The sequence below is a fragment of the Pinus tabuliformis genome, chromosome 5_1 (genome assembly GCF_031772625.1).
Source record: "Pinus tabuliformis cultivar Carrire ecotype Pingquan chromosome 5_1, CPIR1, whole genome shotgun sequence".
Classification (NCBI taxonomy): Eukaryota; Viridiplantae; Streptophyta; class Pinopsida; order Pinales; family Pinaceae; genus Pinus; species Pinus tabuliformis.
In genome coordinates, this window is record NC_142305.1 from 929679188 (window position 1) to 929698956 (window position 19769).

The 19769-nt window shown below is 37.7% G+C and overlaps 1 protein-coding gene across 1 annotated transcript in view; it reads right to left on the reverse strand.

Moving 5' to 3' along the window:
- LOC149167831 (prolyl oligopeptidase family protein) overlaps positions 1-19293 on the reverse strand; it is a 247323-nt gene extending 228030 nt beyond the window's left edge. The window contains exon 1 of the mRNA XM_089433179.1: positions 18676-19293. Within this exon, the coding sequence (XP_089289305.1) occupies positions 18676-19056 (381 nt within the window). The 5' untranslated portion in view covers positions 19057-19293. The remainder of the gene's footprint in view (positions 1-18675) is intronic.
- Between the last annotated feature and the right edge of the window lie 476 nt (positions 19294-19769).

Below are 19769 nucleotides of genomic sequence, written 5' to 3' on the forward strand. Positions count from 1 at the left end.
GGATATATTCCACCACTGATGCCCATGTAGTAGGATGAAAGATCCTTAAGGAAACATGGCATGAAGAAGGCAGCATGGCATGAAGGAAGGCCAAATATGGACTGATGGATCACTTTCTGATGATGACATGACTAACTCATGGATGAAAGTGATGGATGGTCTGTGCCCTATGAAGAAGTCCCAAAACATGAAGACTCTTGAATAACAAAAAGAAGTTCATGACATCATGAGGAGGAGTTCTTCAAGCAATTGGTTGTCCCATCATCTCCACTTGAGGAGTTGTTGTAGGTCCCTAATTAAGAGGGAGCCTGGAAACAAGTTTCTTACTTGGAAGAAACTTGGAAGCAAAATTCCTAAGCCAAGAGGGAGCTTAGGTACATTCCTTCCGTAGGAATGAGTACATTCCTTTATTGGAATAGTTATGTCCTCCCTAATTAAGTGGGAGAGATAGACACGTCATTCTTGTCTTCAGTTGGGAAGACAAAATGGAGGATTGGGTAAACATCTGGCATCTGATGCTCTTTGACGATGAGTTAGGGCATCCAAGACAAGAGTAGTCATAGAGGACCGATATTCTTTGAGGACTGGATATCCAAGATAAGGATAGTCATGGTGGAACACACCCTAAGCACCCGGGTGGGGTATGTTCCAAGAGAGACAATGATGAGGGTGTAGATTGGGTAAACATCTGGCATCTGATGCTCTTTGAGGATGAGTTAGGGCATCCAAGACAAGAGTAGTCGTAGAGGACCGATATTCTTTGAGGACTGGATATCCAAGATAAGAATAGTCCTGGTGGAACACACCCTAAGCACCCGGGTGGGGTATGTTCCAAGAGAGACAGTGATGAGGGTGTCTATACATCATTGGTCTCACCAGTGTTAAGCTCAGATCTTGTGGAGAGATAGAGTTGTTAGTCAAGGCCTTACTATGTAACAATGCTGGTTGATATGATGCTATACAGATGGGTTACCAATCCGACTCTTCTTATGAGAAATTCTTCAGATTGAGAATGACCAAGTACCATTATGAATACCTCCCTAGTTAAGAGGGAGAGTTGAAAAGTGTAACTAGGTTTAGTCTTCATAATGACATGTAATTGTGATTTTATGTAGTTGATGAAAATAAGAAAATAAAATAATTTTTTTCTAGTACTTGAATCATGGGTTTCATGATCAAGGAATTTTATTTTAGTTAAGGTTCCCATTGTGAACCTTTAGGTTTTGTCATCTAGTCATAAAAGTCAACTTGAGTCAATGTCATGTATGAAGGAGCCTTCTTGGGTATGTTGCATTTTTGTATGTCATTAAATGTATAAGAAGGCCCTCCAAGACCAAGCAAAGACACCTCCAACAAGTCGGCTACAAGATGGAATAAAAGATCTTCACCAAATGACATGTCGACTCACCCTCTATCAAGTGGGCCTAATTGATGGGGAAACAACTATAAATAGGGCAGTTCGGATTTCATTTGGAGCAGAGATTTTCGGTCAAGCAAGTCTAAAATCAAGAAGTGCGAAGATCACTTAGGAAGGAGCCTAATCATCAACAAAGAGAGAGCGAAGAAGAGCGAAGTCTTTGGCATCATTTTGGATCCGTTTTTGGGTCACTTTGATCTGACATGTGCGAAGAAAGGGACTGTCTATATTGCATAAAAGGCCAAAGTATTGCAATCCCATTGGAAGGTCAAGTCAAGGAGGAAGCAAAGGTGTATCTCAAGCCGAGTTGCCAAGGAAGTAGCCTCTACCTAAAGCGAAGGAAATCAAGGTTCCAATCTTGATTATTCACACGTGCTAGGGTTTCTGAAGGAAGCTGAGAATTGCAGGAAGTTGAAGTTTAAGCTGCTGAGAAGAAAAGGAGAATTAGCAGATTGACTATCATTAACTCAAGGAAGGAAAGGGTCAAGCTAAGAAGCTTTCTGTCTTGGTCTTGGAGTGGAAAATAGGTCAAGGGTCTTAGTCTTGGTATTCATCAATTGGAATCTCTACAAGAAGAAGAATTTGTTCGGGTTTTCCTCTCAAGTGGGAGAGGTTTTGGCGCTTGCTAATACCTATATTTTGTCTCTTGTCTCTTTATGGTTTATGCTTTGGTAGTTGTTTGATGAAGAATAGAACTATAATAACATAAGTAAAAGATCCTAATCTTAAAGTAAAGAGCATTCACAAGCAGTTATCAACAGAAGAGAAATCACTTAATCTCAATGCCCTAGATTTTTCAACAATATATCCATCTATAACAGATTGCCAAACTTCAACATCAAGCTTGTTCTCATTCTTATCTTCCAAAAGACAAAATTTGTTCCATCAAAGAAAGGAATTTTGATTGATGCTTCTTGACTAGCCATGGCCCTATAAGATCTTCTTCCAGTTGTTAGAATGTTCTTGAAGAATCTGACTCTAATACCAATTGTTGGAAATACTGAGAGGGGGGCTTGATCAATATTTCATTACTTTTAACAATTTTTTACTTAGTTAATCTTGAAAACTGAATTCACATCACATAATCAATCATCCACAATGTATGAACACAGAAATCAAAGTGCAAGTCAAAACTTGAAGATGAAACACTTGAAAACAATCTTCAATTTATTACAATCATTTGTGAGGACACAAATCCTCTATAAGCACCAACTTACAAATTTAGCAGGCTTCAACCTATCAAGGAGATGAGGACACCAATCCTCTTGTAAGCACCAACTTACAAATATAACAGGCTCTAACCTGTCAAGGAGATGAAGACACCAATCCTCAGTGAGCTCCAACTTCTAGCTTGTATACTTTTTCAAGAATCAATCCTTAGTCAAAGAAAAGTTTGTCTTCCTGGCAGTTGCTCCTCTCTCCTTCACACAAGATTGTTGTCAGCACACTGAGCTTGGCCTTCAAACTGGGCCTGAACTAGATCTTCAAACAACAAAACTTGGCCCTGTAAAACAGCAAATCTCAGCCCTCAAATTTTGGCCTTCACAGAGATAGAACTCAGCTTCCTTCTATACCAATATTCAGCATTCAAGACAAGCCTAGAATAGGTATGAACTTGGCCCCCTTCTATACCACAGCTCAGTCTCCAAGACAAGCCTGTAACTCAACCTAAACAAAGATGAACTCAACCTCCTTTGGTACCACAGCTTGGTATCCAAGACATGCCTGTAACTCAACCCAAACATAGATACACTTGGCCTCTTTTAGTTCAGCTTCAACAGGTACAAACTAGGCTTTCAAGAGGTCTAAATTCGGCCCTCAAAAATCCAACATTCTACCCTTAAACCAGACCTCAGAAACATACCAAAACCCTTCCAAATCAGCTCCTTTTTACTTCTGGTTCATGAGGTATGAACCTCAGAACTCCTCTTTTTCGCTTGCTTAGAAAAATCTGAGCTACTTGAGCAAGTGACTAAAAATGCTCCTTCTCACGCCTATTTATAGTGCATTTGGGATCTAGACTAGGCCGACTTGCTGGGCTAATTTGTGCAATTGGCAGAATGTATAATGAATATTCAAAAAATCATTTCTCCTAAACCATGAGGAGATCGAGTGGGTGACATATATCATTGGAAAGGTCTCAGAATAAGCTTTCCAACCATATATATTATGCTCTAATTTGCGCTAGGTAATTGGAGTAAAAGTGCATTCAAAGACAGGGTATCCAAATGTGGCATCGAAAATCCAAAATCAATATTTCCAGGAGACTCAAAATATGCTATTTGATTATGTAACTTTCTCTTTCATTTGCACAGCCTTTGACATCAATAACAACCATTTTCAACAAAGGTCACATGTTCAATCCAGAGGGGATAAAATAATGTTATCATGCAAATCTGCACCAACAAACTGCCTAATAATTATAGGCCATCAAACCCCATCATTGCTAGATGCCTCTTTCTTCATGCTAGTGCTTTTCTAGTCACAGGGGGTTTCCCTAGGGTTTGTATGTTGGTATCAAATGAACTAATTTGCATGCACTTCAATTCGATTAGCACACAAAAAAGCTCACATATGTAACAATGAATTTAATGGATATTAGTAAACTGAATGTGTGCCTTCGGTGTAGAAGATTCAAAATATGTGCACTATAAACTACCATAACACTGCAAAACAACTTAATCAATGACATCCAATAGGTTCAAAGAAATAGAACAAAGTGTAAAAACTTCCAAGCTCAGGTGACTAGTCATTATGATTTCAATTAAGCAAGTAAATGCTGAATTTAATTGATGCAAGAATAAATTTCAGACCATAGCATCAATCACGGAATAGTTGGAAATTGAATAGCATAAACATAAAATCAATTTCACATACAAACAGGTAATTACTCCTTCAAAATCAGCTTTTCATTTCTTCGAAAAACTTACAAGGAAACCTTCACAAGCTGCTAGAAAGAAACAACATTGCTAGCTGAGACCAAAACCCTAACCTATTTTTGAGTTTACTTCTGGTCTATGCATGCCTGAGATACACTTTTTTATACTTAACAGATAAATATAAGACTTTCATTCTTTTTTCAAAGTTACAAAATACAATTACTTTTTGAAATAGATGTACTTTTCAATAATAGATTTTTTTAGCCCCGAGGGTTAGCTCAATTGGTCGAGTCCTCATCGCTAAAGCACCTTTGCTATTAAGAGGTCATGGGTTTAATTCTCTTGACACCCTCGGGGTCAAGCTCTGTGGTTGAGCCGGCAGGAAGTGATCCCTTCGGGTGGATCTACCTACTACAAATATTCCGTGGATGTAGCGGTCACAAATCTCCAGATCCATGAACCACATAAAAATAAATTAATTAAAATAGAAATATATTTTGAAATATCTCGAACTACTTCTCACAAGTTCACACTAAATCTATGCAAAGTTTTTGTCTAGGTTATAATTCTCAAGACTCCCTCTCAGCAATGAATAGATCCTACACCGATCCATCTTTGAATGCCTAAAACTTCTCTCTTACCAAGGGCTTGGTTAGAATATCAGCTACCTACTAATTCGTGAAAATATACTAGAGCTTTATTGCTCCCTTCTAAACCCTATCTTGTATGAAGTGATATATGATCTCTATATGCTTTTACATGTCATGAAACACTAGATTCTCAAACTTTGATACAACTTTGATTAACACAGTAAATGACTGTAGATTCCAACTCCTAATCAAACAATATTCCAAGTAACTCGTGAAGACAACTAGCCTCACAACTAGAAATACTAGCTACCATGTATCCTACCTCCGTGGTTAAGTGCCACAGAAGTCTGCTTCCTATTGAACCATGATACCATCGCTAACCCGAAGCTAAATGACACCCTAAGGTGATCTTCCTATCTGAGCGAAACAACCTGGTGAGAGAGTATGTCATGGCTAAATGCATTGTATGACCAACTATACTACATGTACAAACTGTACAACACATGTAAAAACTGCACACTACCTAGAAACACCTCTTTCCTAACTACCTGTTCTCTCTCTTTCACTCACTCAACTTGTTTAACGGTGTAAAAACCTCTATCTTGACCTATCTTTATAGTTTTAGCTAAGACCAAAACCCTAATTTATTTTTTATTTTACTCCCTAGTGTAAGTCATGCATGCATGAAATACACTTTTTTAGACTTGACAATTAAATATAAGACTTTCACTTTTTTTTACTAAAGTGAAATATAAAAATAGAATTACTTTCAAAAGATCTCAAACTACTTCTCACATGTTCACAACGAACTTGTGAGGAAGTTTATATCCGAGATATAATTTTCAACACAAAGCGTAATTTTACCAAGTCACATATTACCCAAGAGATTGATTGCCTCATATAAGTTACAGGTTGCCATGGATATCCTTGCTTGCAATGGAGGTAGCTGTCTAAGGTCTAGAAGGATGGAAGAGTGAAGAGATCCACTGCTACAATCTACTCTAAAATAATAATGTCTAACCCCTGCTTTGTCTCTGAAATATGCATATATAGAAGCTCACTCTAAGGGAATCAATTTGCCCTTGCTACTAGTGAATGAAAGCAAGAAAAACATACAAATTCTATCATCCTTTGCATGGCTGCCAACTTAGTTTGCTATTGTTTTAGCAGGTTTTTTTCTGCTGTTTTAATGATTTTTCCAGCTTTTATTTATTTTCCATGCAAAAGTTATCTATTTTAATTATTTTAGTTTTTGTGGACTTGACCTTTATTATTATGCCAGATAAGTGGATAAAACTGAGCTTTAAACTCTTCTTTGACAAAACAGCATGGTAACTTCACATGATTGTCAATCCAAAATCACAACAGTGAGAGGCTATAAAACATTTTATTCAAAGCTTAAATTCTAAATAGATAGAATTAGCTCATGCCAAATATACCCAAAAGGTCAAACTAAGTTGTGGAGGAGTCAAATTTAGCATGTGGAATCAAGGTTTGGAAAGTCAAATTTGACAAGAATAAACCTAAACATAGCCAATCGAATTAGAGTTTTGACATGAGTCAAACTTAGTCTTCTCATGCAAAATGGACGTTCTCCATGAAGCTGCCACATCTCACCCTATGAGAAAATCCATTTGCACAAAATTGATCTCGACTCATCACTCTTCAACCACTGAAATCCTTGAACCACTCCATTATTGCATGCTCAAAACCAAGACATTCAACTTATGCTTGCCATAAATAGAAATGGCTAATTATATATGTACATAAATAGCATGAAAAATTAATCATCTCACATGCAGTTAAAAGCAATCTAATTGGACCCACTTTTACAAGGATCAAGAATATACAATCATCTCTGACATCTGGACCACTAATATCCAAGTACTAGAAAAAAGTACACCGCTAAAAATAGCAATTTTCTGGGATCTGATGAAATTGATTATTAAAGAAGCCCCAATCCATGTCAATGTCTAAATGCATCTAAAATGAAACCAGTGTATTGAAATCTCACTAGATCTTAAGCCTCTAGTTACACACGTACTATTGGGGGTTCACATGTATGTACATGAGAGCAAACTACTGTTTGCAGGTATTTGTGTGGGGCCGGCAAAGTACCAACACTACCATTCCCACTTTCAGGCTAGAGAGTGGGACAAATTGTATTTCCCAGGCGAACCCAAATGCCCAAAAATTTCCAAGAAAAACCATGTAAATGTAGCATAAAAACATTTTTTCTAAAATAGATAAATAAAATAATGAGTTTGACAGACAATTTTTTCAATCATAATATATTTATGGTTTTGAAATCATTCTTGATTTTTTTTATAATCTAAATACAACCTTAATGTTATTCAGTATTATCAAGAGCAAGGAGTGTTGATGTGATCAAGCTAGACGAGGTTGATCAAACATTATATTGGTTCACCAAGATACAGGAGTCAACACACAGAGATAGGACCCCATCAATGCCAATCTAAGAATATGTTGATAAGTGTAGCTCAAGCAGGAACTTCTTGCACAAGTTAGGTGTAAACGTGCAAGAACTGGTTTAAGACAACTTCTAGTGACCACTTAGTAAAGGCAGGGAAATAATACCATCTTGTAATTTCATTTATTAAATAAAAGCGAAAGTGTAATTTCTCTAGATCTCTTAAATCTTAGAAATCTAAATGAAATATACTAGATATTTGCAGAATATCAGGGAGTAGGATTTAATCAAATCTTAGTCATATATCTCATTGTCGAGATAAGGTGGTTGCTAGAATTTAGGAGATTAGTTGCTAAGATAGGGGAGATAAGTTGCTTAGTTTGAGGACATTAATTATCTCACTCAAAGCATAAATATGACAACATGGGAGAAATTGTATACACACAAATTTTGGACATGAAGACCAAGGAGAACAAAGAAAGATCAGCTGAGCAGATTCAGAGCACAAGAGAGGAGCCAATATCAGATCAGATTAAAAATTGTTGTACAGCAGTTCAGATCGAGTGCGGATCTAAGTATCCAGCAGGCAGATCGAGTGCAAATCTGAGTGTCCAACAGGCTTAAAACCCTAATTTTGAGGTGTTCTTGTAGTTTTTTATCATTAATGATAAGTTGATTTGAAGGACAGAATTTTGTGTGTACTTGAAAAGTTATTTTGCTTCCGTTGTTTATATTTTCTAACCATATGTGTAGCTGTTACATGTTCAAAATTTAATTATGTTATTAAAGTAATTCAAGATCTAAATTATTTGATAAAGAAACATAGGATAGCAGTCATTTTGAGTTAGCAAATTTTACATGGCATCAGAACAACATCTTTGATTGAGATCCTCAAGGGTTTACAGCACTAGATCAACAACTAGAATCAAGAACCAGCAGTTAGAGGGTTTCATTATTGCTGCTTGAAGAACTAAGCACTCTTGTGGGATAGATTTTTTGTTTTATTTTCACATCTGGGAATTTTGTAAAATAGATCTCAGCGATGGCAGTAACAAGACTTAAATTTAAGGACAGATTAGAAGATGCCTCTAATTAGAAGACCTCAAAAGCCAAGGTAACGTTGATATTGGAAGAAAACGACCTATAAGATATCGTCAAGGATGTTGTGACTCCACCTACAGATCCACTGGAATTGGCAGCACATAAGAAGGAAGTGAAAGCCAACTTCCAAGCAAGTGATCTTGAAGGATCAATTGATTCCTCATGTGTTCGAGAAGAAAACAGCAAAGGAAATGTTCAATCCTCTGGTTAGGCTTTACCAAAGTGAAACCATAAACAGAAAGATGTTATTGTACAACAAACTCAGATTCATAAAGATGACCAGATTAGACACCATTACCAATTACCTGATGAAGACCATGCAGATTCATGATCAACTTGCAATGATTGGGGAGAAGGTGGCCGATGCAAAGTTGGTGAACATGGCATTGAACGGATTCCCAAAGTCATGGGAACCATTTGCCAAAGGTATCCGTGCTTGTGAAAATCTTCCTAACTTTGAAAGACTGTGGGATGATTGTATCCAAGAGGAAACTCGGATGGAGTCAAAGGCCAACAAGGATGGTGGTGATGATAAGCTAGCCCTATTTGGTCACATGAAGAAGGGAAAAGGAAAAGGACCAAATAAGGGTAAGGGAAAGAATGAGAAGTCAACATCATGGCGAGGAAAGAAGGACATGAGTAAAATCAAGTGCTTCATTTTTCGTAAGTTTGGACATTATGCATCACAATGTCCAAAGAAGAAGAAGGGAAAAGAGAAGCAGCAACAGAAGCAAGTAGCAGCCTCTACAACAACTCAAATGAATGAGTTTGCTGCCAAGTTTGAGAAATATTTCTCAATGGTATCTTGCCTTTCTACTAGCATGGTTCCAAGTAATGTGTGGTATATGGATAGTGGAGCATCTCATCATATGACATCAGCCCAGTAGTTGTTTTCTAGCCTAACAAAGCAAGACTCAGAAGTACAAGTTGAGGTTGGTGATGATGCCAAGTATTCAACAATGGGAGTTCATATTATTCCCTTACAGTTCATGTTTGGTAACTCTTTGGACTTTAATGATGTGTTATTTGTTCCAGGTCTAAATAAAAAATTGCTTTCAATTTCAATTATGGAAGATAAGGGCTTTGTGATTAAATTCAAGAGAAAAAAGGTCTTCATAAAGCCAAAAGAATCTAGCCTAGAAGCAGCACAATTGATTGGGGTTAGAGAAGGAAATTTGTACAGGTTACAGGGTGAACTTGTTCAAGCCCTGGTTCATAGCAGTAACAGTTTGGGCAAGTTATGGCATAACAGGATGGGGCACCTGCGTTATAGAGTGTTGCCTATTCTAAGGGAAATAGCCACAAGTCTTCCAGAATTCAGCATGGAGCAATATGGAGTATGCAGAGGGTGCACACTCTGCAAGCATGCCAAGGGTACCTTCCCAAACAGCGAGAACGGGTCTAAGGAGATTCTAGACCTGATTCATTCAGATTTTTGTGGATCGATGTCAGTAGAATCAAATGCAAGGAACGTGAACTACATTTCCTATATTGATGATTTCTCTCACAAAACATGGATTTATTCTTAAAGACAAGGCATGAGGTCTCTAGCAAGTTTCAGGAGTTCAAAGCTTTTGTTGAGAACCAAACAAGAAAGAAGATCAAGGTCTTAAGATTGAACAATGGGGGTGAATATACCTCCAACGAGTTCAATGATTTCTACAAGAACGCAGGAATCAAGAGGGAGCTAACAGGTCCGTACAACCCACAAAAGAATGGGGTTGTTGAGCAAAAGAATCGATCCATCATAGAGGTTGTTAAGGCCAGATCCATAAACAAAAATCCCCATGTTTCTTTGGGCAAAGGCATGCAGCACAACATTCAACATCCAGAATAGGTGTCCTCACGAGATCTTGGGGGACAAAATACCATAAGAGACATTCACTGGTGAAGCCAAAGGTGAGTCATTTCTGCATCTTTGGTTGTCCAATTTATATCCATGTACTGATGGAGCCCTCCAACAGGAGGGTTTATTTGTGGGATACAATGAGACTTCAAAAGCCAACAGGGTCTATGTTCCAAAGGAGAGGAAAACAACAGTGAGTAGAGATGTAAAGTTTGAGGAAGACTTTGCATCCAGAAAGTCGCATGAGTTCATTACAGTGATAGAGGATGAGGAGCAGGAAGCTCCAAAGATTGAGTTAGGGTCACCAAAGACACTAGCAGTTTCTAGTTCAAGATGACAACCTTTAGGTGAGGAGAAAGAGACATTAGCCCTTTGCAGTTCTGTTGGGAAACCTCAATGGTTCACATAGACGTTAAGGGATGCTCAAGAATGTGTTAGGACTCCTAGGAGAACATTTAGGGAGAGCAAAGCTCTAAAGAAGTTAACTAATTACATGGCATTGATAAACAGCACCATTGATTCTGAGCCTTCCACTTTTCTGGAGGCAACAGACTAGCAAGTGTATGGCAGGATGCCATGGTGGAGGAGTACATCTCCATCATGAAGAATGATGCTCGGGACATAGTGTCAAGACCAAAGGGGAAATCAGTTGTGAGTTCCAAGTGGCTCTACAATATCAAGCAGGTTGCAAATGGCAACATTGAGAAGTTCAAAGTGAGGTTCCTCGCAAGACGGTTCTCCCAAAAAGAGGGAGTCTATAGTCTCAATAATGGGATGAAGGATAAATCAAATGGATATGAAGATAACTTTCCTTAATGGGATGATTGAGGAAGAAGTGTACATAGAGCAACCTCGGAGCTTTGAGGTACATGGAAGGAGTCTCGTGTTTGCAAGCTTAAGAAAGCCTTGTACAGACTCAAACGGGCGCCAACGGCACGGTATTTCAGAATCGATGAATATTTGTTGAATATGGGCTTCACCAAAAGTGAAGCAAATCCTGACTTATATTGTATATTTGTTGGGATTGATCTGCTCATTTTGGTATTGTATGTAGATGACTTGTTTCTGACAAGTGCAAAGAAGCTCATTGGAGGGTGCAAAGTAGATATGGAAACTAAGTTCGAGATGAAGGCCATCGGCATGATGCATTGCTTCTTGGTTTTGGAGGTTTGGCAAAAAAATGGGGAGAAATTCCTTGGGCAAGGGAAGTATACAATAGAAATCCTGAATAGATTTCAAATGGAAGATTGCAAACCTATGGCCACACCAATGATCACCAATTTGAAGAAAGTGACAACTTCAAATTCAAAGTTGGTTGATCCCACATTGTACAGACAATTGACAGGTTCCTAGATGTATCTGGTCAACACCAGACAAAATATATGTTTTGCATGAACACCTTGTCAATTCATGGTGGAACTAAGATAGGAGCATTAGGCTCAACTATTTGAGGGGCATAATGGAGTATGGTCTGAGATATCTTGGAGATGAAGTGAAGTTGCAAGGGTATATAGACTCATATTGAGTAGGCAGTGCAGCAAATAGGAAGACTGTCTTGGGTGTTGCTTTAGTTTGGGATTAGCAAGGATATCCTGCTTCAGTAGGAAACAGACTTTTGTGGCACTCAACTCAATAGAGGCAGAGTATATGGTAGCTAGTACAACAAGTTGTGGGCACATCTGGCTTTGCAAGTTACTTGCAAGATTATTTGATCAAAAGTTGGATCCCAAGACGACCTACTGTTACAATCAGAGTTGTATCAAACTGTCTGAGAATCTAGTATTTCATGCTGTTACAATCAGAGTTGTATCAAACTGCCTGAGAATCTAGTATTTCATGACCGGCCCAAGCATATAAAGATCAGGTACCACTTCATTTGGGATAGGATTCAGAACAGAGCGGTGAAGCTCCAATATTATTCCCACCGATCAGTAAGTAGCTGTAAGTAGTTGATATTCTAACCAAGCCCTTAGCAAAAGGGGAGTTTAAATCATTCAGAGACAGACTTGGATTGGTGCAAAATTCCTTCCTCGCTAAGAGGCAGTATTAAGAAGTATAGCTCAAGCAGGAAGTTGCACGGTTTAGGTATGAACATGCAAGAAGTGGTTCAAGACAACTTCTAGTGACCAAATAGTAAAAGTGGGAAATAACATCATCTTGTAATTTCACTTATTAAATAAAAGTGAGTTTAATTTCCCTAGATCTCTTCAATCTTAGAAATCTAAATGAAATATTCTAGAGATTTCAAGAATATTAGTAAGTTTTATTTTAATCTAAATATCAGCCATATATCTCATTGTTGAGAAAAGATGGTTGATAAGATTGAATATATTAAGTGTAATTTTATCATATTTATATTAATGAAATTATAGGCATTTTTTCTCCAGAAAAAAAAATGGTTGATAAGATTAAGGAGATTAGTTGAAATTAGTTACTAACATAAGGGAGATTAATTATCTTACTCAAAGCATAAATAGGACAAGATGGGAGAAGTTGTATAAATACACATTTTGGACATCAAGAAGACTCTGGAGATCAGAGAAAGATCAACTGAGCAGATTCAAAGCACAAGAGAGGAGTGAAGGGTCGAATCAGATCGAGTAATGTTGCACAGCAGTTCAGTAAAGTGCTGACCTGAGTATCCAACAGGCAGATCTAGCGAATCCAAATATCCAACAGGCAGATCTAACAGTTCTGAGTGACCAGCAAGCAGATCTAGAGCATATCTGAGTGTCAAGCATGTTGAAAACCTCAATTTTGCGGTGTTCTTGTAAGTTTTGATAGTGAATGATAAGCTGATCTGAAGAACAGAATTTCATATGTACTTGGAAAATTATTTTGTTTCTATTGTTTATGTAATGTTCCCTATGAATCGATTGCCTATGAAGGACGAAAAAGCCTATACGACCCCATAGGCTATAGTCATGATAAAGGGGTAAAAACCCAACTTTTTCCAACGTTGGGGCATTATTGTGCAAAAGTTGACTCGGCTGGGGCAAAAAAGCCCAAAATTGAGGGTTGCATCCACAACCCCTCAATTTGGAGCACAAGGAGAAATCTATAAATAATGAAGAGTTGGATCAAATCATCGTCGAATTGGAATTGAATTGACTTTGTTTTATTGAGCCTGAGGCTCTGAGGGTTTTAAAACCCCTTTTCCTTCTACTAATTTCGGTGGTGAAAGATTCCACCCTAGTTAGTAAAACTACCTTTATCTTTTCTATTCTGTTTTGGCACATGGATTTATCCATCTAAAGAATAACGAAATTTAGTGGGAGATATGGGCAAGTCAAACCGAAATTCATTCTGAGCTAATGCAAGTTTGTCTGAGGCAAGCATGGATGAATCTCCCAAAGAAAGAGCGAAGCTATCTGAGACTGAGGCATGCGAAATTGTTCTGAGGCAAAAAACAGAATCAATCCCTCCTAAAATAGATCGAGCCTTCCTGAGGCTAAAACGAAGATTATCTAATGCTGAGCTAATGCGAGTTGATCTGAGGCAAGCAGGAATGAATCTCCTAAAGAAAAGCGAGTTTATCTAAGACTGGGGCCTACGAAATTATTCTGGGACAAACCAGAGTCAGCCTTCCTAAGATAGATCAAGACTCCCTGAGGCTAAAGGAAGATTATCTAAGCTGGAATCGAATCTTCCTGAGCCTTGAGGCTGTTCGGAAGGCCAATTGGTACCTGTGGAAGACCCAAAAGACCCTGAGGTAGCACGGGCTCCCGGGACAGATTTTCGAAAGAACTCCTGACATATTCAGAGGCAGATTTAAGGTCCTTCACCAGAACAGGGTTCTGGTCAAAATGCTTATACAGTTAATTACTATTACGAGGTAATTCGGCACTGTTTTCTGAGGCCAAGTCCAGAGGCCCTTGGTTAAATTCCCTGTAGCAGGATTGGAAAACTGTTCTGAGGCTTTTTGGACATCTCTGTTGTGATCAGAATTCTGTTACAGTCTATTGATCAGTTTAAAGCAGTTCAGGACATTGGTAGTTAGAGTCTAGACAGGATACTTTTACTTGTTGATTGAATTCTGGAACCTATACTGGAACTATTGCCAAAATTGACAATTGAATTACAATATTAAATATTGCATTTCCGATCATTGATGTGAATAGTCTTGCTGGTTGGAAAGGAATTATATTGCTCATTCATTGTACTGTTCCGTTGCCTCGTAGCTTTGTTATAAACCCTGCTAGTTAAAGAAATCTGGAGCAAAAAAATTACCCTAGAACCTTACAGTTTATGTTTTCCAACTATATTTGTGACTGTTGCATATGCAAAATTTTAATTATTTTATTAAAGTAATTCAAGACCTGAGTTATATTATAAAGAAATATAGAACAGCAGTCATCTTGAGTTAGGAAAATTTACAGAATAGTGATCTTGACAAGTGATCAAAAGAAATTAAAGCATCTGTTATGAGGTTCCAAAATGACGATAGTAAAATGAACACATAAATTCGAAGTCCAAACTGGGTAAAGCCAAAGGATCATTTGATCATGCTATATTATTGTCTTTAGTTTTTTTTTTATAATGGTCTCTGTAATTGTGGAGTTAGGATTGTTAAATTTTCTAACCCCAGAACTAGACAAATTATTCCTTGTGATTTCCTTGCTGAAAATTAAATTTAATACAGGTCAAAGAATAAAATGCATGCACTAGGATTTTTAATTGGCAAAATAAAAATTACTAGCCAAAGCAAATGAAACCAATTTCCACAACACACAGCAAAATATTTCTACCCTTCCAATCAGCTTCTCATCAAAATAATATCAAAGCTGACACAAGCTCCCTTAATGCAAAAATGGCCCGCTGAAAACAATTACAAGCTATAGTAAAAGTTTCGGAATTTTCTAGGCACCTGTACAACCCTCCAAAATTTATCAGAACCAAACCCCCGACCTGCTAGCCTGCTGTACCAACACACACTGCTCCTGTACAGCTGTACGGCCATACACATGGCAGTTGTATGACCTGCACAAGCTCCTGCGTTGTACGTCTGCTGTTATGCTGCCCTGTGCGGCCTGCATGTGGCTGATCCTCTTGCTGCAATATTCTGCTCATTGTCTTCTCTGGAGCTACTCACTAGATGGAATTCCTTTATCACCCATGCTATGATTACTCAATGTCTCTCTCTCTTGTGTCTTTCTCCTTCACTTAGCCTGGCTTTTATAATCTTTAGTTATTGACCGAATCAATTAACCATTAATGACCAAATCTCCATAACTCTAATCTCTCAGTGAGGTTAACAGTTGAGATTAAGTTCTAATCAACAACCTAGATTCATCTCATTCACTAATGTAAAAGCTTTTATATTTCATTAGATTAAACTCACTTTTATAAAAAGCAATTCACTTTATAATTCCTTTAATTAAGAATTACTAAGGTGAGCACTTTGGATGACTTCCAGACATCTTAACACTTAGACCTGTGTGGAAGTACATATCCAAGATTCTGAGCTACAAACATCAACAAGGTCTTCTCTACCAGGGTCTCTCTGACCTCCTCTCATCTTTGTGGTTGAGGGGGCACCAACCCCTCTTCCCACACTTTCTCCCAAGTCATTGTAGCATCAAAATCTCTTGTTGGATCTGCCATAAAAAGGTTAAGTCAAACAGGAATGGAGCATCTTCTCATTTTTTTGAAGCTGGGGCCTCAACTTGTCATAAAATTGAGGCTTCTCTCTGCAAAGCTCTTTTTTATGCAGATAATGCCTTCATCAGGAAATTCAACAGGTCTCGACTGAGCCACAGAACTTTCAGCGGTTCAATAAACCAAAACTGCATCCCTCTCATGTAAGGATCTCTTCAGCATTTCTATCATTACAAAGGTAAAACTGCATCCCTCTCATGTAAGGATCTCTTAAGCATTTCTATCAATACAAAGGTAGTCTTGTTGAATTTAAGTCATGGTACACAGATCTGCACTTCTTATAAACAAATACCCTAAACTAGGAATCTCAAACTCCCTAAACGCTCTCCAAACAGCAGACAGTGTATATGCTAAAAGTTGGACTGTAGAGTCAAATGGGCAGACACATCATGTTTAAATGAAACTCTGCAGAGTGGATGGTAGGTACTAATTCTGCATAAACCAGAATTCTGGAATTTATGACAGCAAACAAAATGGCAGCTTCAATCATATACCTTTTATTAGGTTGAAAGAAGGAAACTACATTAGCTAATCATTAGCAAAAACACCATCACAAAACTTGAACTATCTCACTCTTCACTTCTTTATCTATGTGATGTATAATGTATTATCTCACTCTTAACTTCTTTATCTATGTGATGTAACCTGTCTTTCTTTTATAGACAGGGAGGACAGAAAATACTTTGAATGTTGATACCGAGTGATGCACCTTACAACCTAACCCTACGCACCTAGAAGGCATGTGCTTAGCCCACATGGATATGCTTGCCTAGAATAGAGTGCCCACTAGAAGAAATGATAAGCATGCACACTTGCATCTCTATTCCAATCACAACGGGTGGTGAGCTCCAGTAAACAGAAACTTGACCAAGCAGAAGCAATTAGGATTACAGAAGTGCATTGGTATGGCAAAAGTGTGTTAAGGGGCACTGCAGAACTTTGTTACCTAAAACCTTAAGCATGACGCATAACAAGAAACCCAAAACATACAAGAAAACAAGGGGACAACAGAGCCAAAAGAGATAATGCAGATTAAGACAGAGATTGGATCAATTGTACGTTTATTTTGGGTACAAGAGAATGAGCTACAAGAACAGCAGGGATCGAAAAAATATGAGAAATCACTGTAACTCTTAATTGTCCAAACAACTGTGATAGAGTTCGATCCTATGACCCAATCAATACAAAACTGTGTACCTACAGTGTAACATTGTATGATGAACACTACGATTGCGTGATAATTTACAAATGGAGTGTTTCCATATATAGATTTTGTACAAGAGAACAGATAGAAACTGCCATCAATGCATTGGTTACAAAGTCATCCACAAGAACAACAAACTCCCAAGATTTCTGTAAACCCATCATTTGGAAGTTACATTGGAGTGGACCTGATCAAATTTAATCACCAAATGGCAAAGGTATATGGGCACTAACCGATTCAACTGAGAGATTTCAATGATGATGCCAATGAGTCTGGAGTTGAGTTGGCATGGTGTTACGCATGTTAGTTTGTTGGTGCTGCTACACGGATGGTATGCTCAAGAACGATTTGTGCCATGCTGACGATCAAGCATGGATCGTAGCTGAAGTGATCATGACAACGAACAAGAATCTGTCGAGATGGATCCTGTTGTAAGCACTATTCTAATTGCACTAAAGGTTGAGGAAAGCCTCTCGCAATATAGAGTCATTCCTTCACATGAATTAGGGAAACTGAGAAGGCAAATGGGAGGAAGAAGAGGACATCAGGGTGGATAATATGCTGCAATACATTAAATTTCAAAACAAGTGGGTCAGGAAAAAAAAAAGGGTATAACATAAATGAATAGAAGAACGGAAGGGCATCCTATAGTTAAGGGCTACAGAAAGAAGGGAAAAGAAGCTGAGAACATGAAGCAGGAATCAAGCAATATGGTTATTAAACGAACAAATGAATAAGAAATCAACAGAAAAGATATCCAAACGTATGAGAAGACAAATTCCAGGATATATGATGACTGTATCTTGGAATTTTGGAGCACATAGCAGCAATAGGAAAGTCAAGCATGAGGAGCACGGTTGTAAATATTATTCTAGCTCACCCAAGAAGGGTCTGAAATTTTGGAATATTGGAGCATTGTGGATGTAATGTTGTAAAGAACAATGTAGTGTGGAATACAAAGCATGGTGTCTTACTTAGGAATAGATCTAAGATTGATAATAACAGGAATACATGTACTACGACAGATATCTCCCTTAAATAACGTACAGAACAAAATCCAAATCCAGCGAGGGAAATGACCACTGGCATCCCATTTGCATTATTTTTTTGTATTTTTAACAACAATAACTCTTTTATTTTTAGTGTTGGTCTTCTTGCTCTGAATGGCCTTTGCTAACTCCATCACATAAACCAGTTGCCCTAGTGGACATTATAATAAAATCTCTCTCTAGCATTTGAGAGAAAGAGGAGGAACACATAATGATTGACCTGTATTTTTCTTGGGTAGCAGTTCATCTCAATTTTTATGATCTCTACATGACAGTACATCTCTAACGTAGGGATCTGTACAATCATTTTTTGTATACACAGATCCCATTGATAAACTAATTCAAACTTGCAATCATTCATAAACTAATTCAGTCATCAATTTTCTCTGGCGGTCTATATGTGCACATATTTCTCCTTGAAAGTACAAATATACATTAATACTCTTGCTCTGTTTTCTTTTAATTCCTGTCCTAATGATGGTGTTAATGGGCATACATACCCCTGCAGGCAGAGGAACCATGAGACGATGATGTGGTTGTTGTTGTTGCTGCTGAGGAGGAGAAGGTGCTTTTCCCCACTCGTAGCGAGTGATGCCGAGTCCTCGTTCTCTGAGTCGTTCCCGTCTGAACTTGTCTGCAGATGATAAATTGGACTCTTCCACTCCACCTCCTGCAGGGGGGTTGACAAGGAGTTCATGCTTTCCAGTGGATGGCTGGAATGCATACAGCTTTCTGTAGAGACTGGAATCAGGGCTCAGCAGATACGAGATGAGACTGTCGTCCGGTGAGAACGACACGCACGCTGGTATTACACAACCAGGCAGAGGGTTTTGCGCTACCTCTTCTAGTGGAAACATGCACATTTTCTCTGCCTCGCCCATTCTCGGATTACCACCACTTCCGGCTCCCTACCATTACTTCTCTAAATCCTCTAATACCTTAGCCTTAGCCTTTACCCTCAGTGCAAGCCTCCTTGCTGCTACTTTTCCAATGCCAATTGCCGCACGTCAATGTAAATTAATAATTAAATGGCAACACCAGTGAGCAACCTCTGGATTCTCTTGATGTAGGTTTGTGGAACGGCTTAATGCTCTATCAATTCAAAATATCTGCATTTCACAATCGGATATCATCTTTCTTCATATAATTGATATTTATGGTGGGATAACTCATTAAAATCAAGATTATTATTTATTATTATTAAATTTAGTTATATTAATATTAATAATTAAATTTTTTTTATTATTAAATTTAGTTATATTATTTTTTTTTAATAAATTAATATTAGTATAATGTTGTCAATTGGGTTATGGGTTATGCTTAGTGGTGGGGTAAAATGATGCTTATTTCTCTTATTTAAGTTCTGAAAAATATTGTTGTTATCCATATAAATATTATTATATTAATCATATCCTCACTCTCGCACTCACTTTGAGAGAGGATAATTTCCCTTTATTTATATATAGAGAATAATGTTAGTTAATTTTCCTTTATTTATTTTTATATAGAGCATAATGTTAGTTGATAATGAAAAATGAGCATAATTAGATAATGATTTTTTTGAAATATATAGAAATAACTTAACAACTCAATT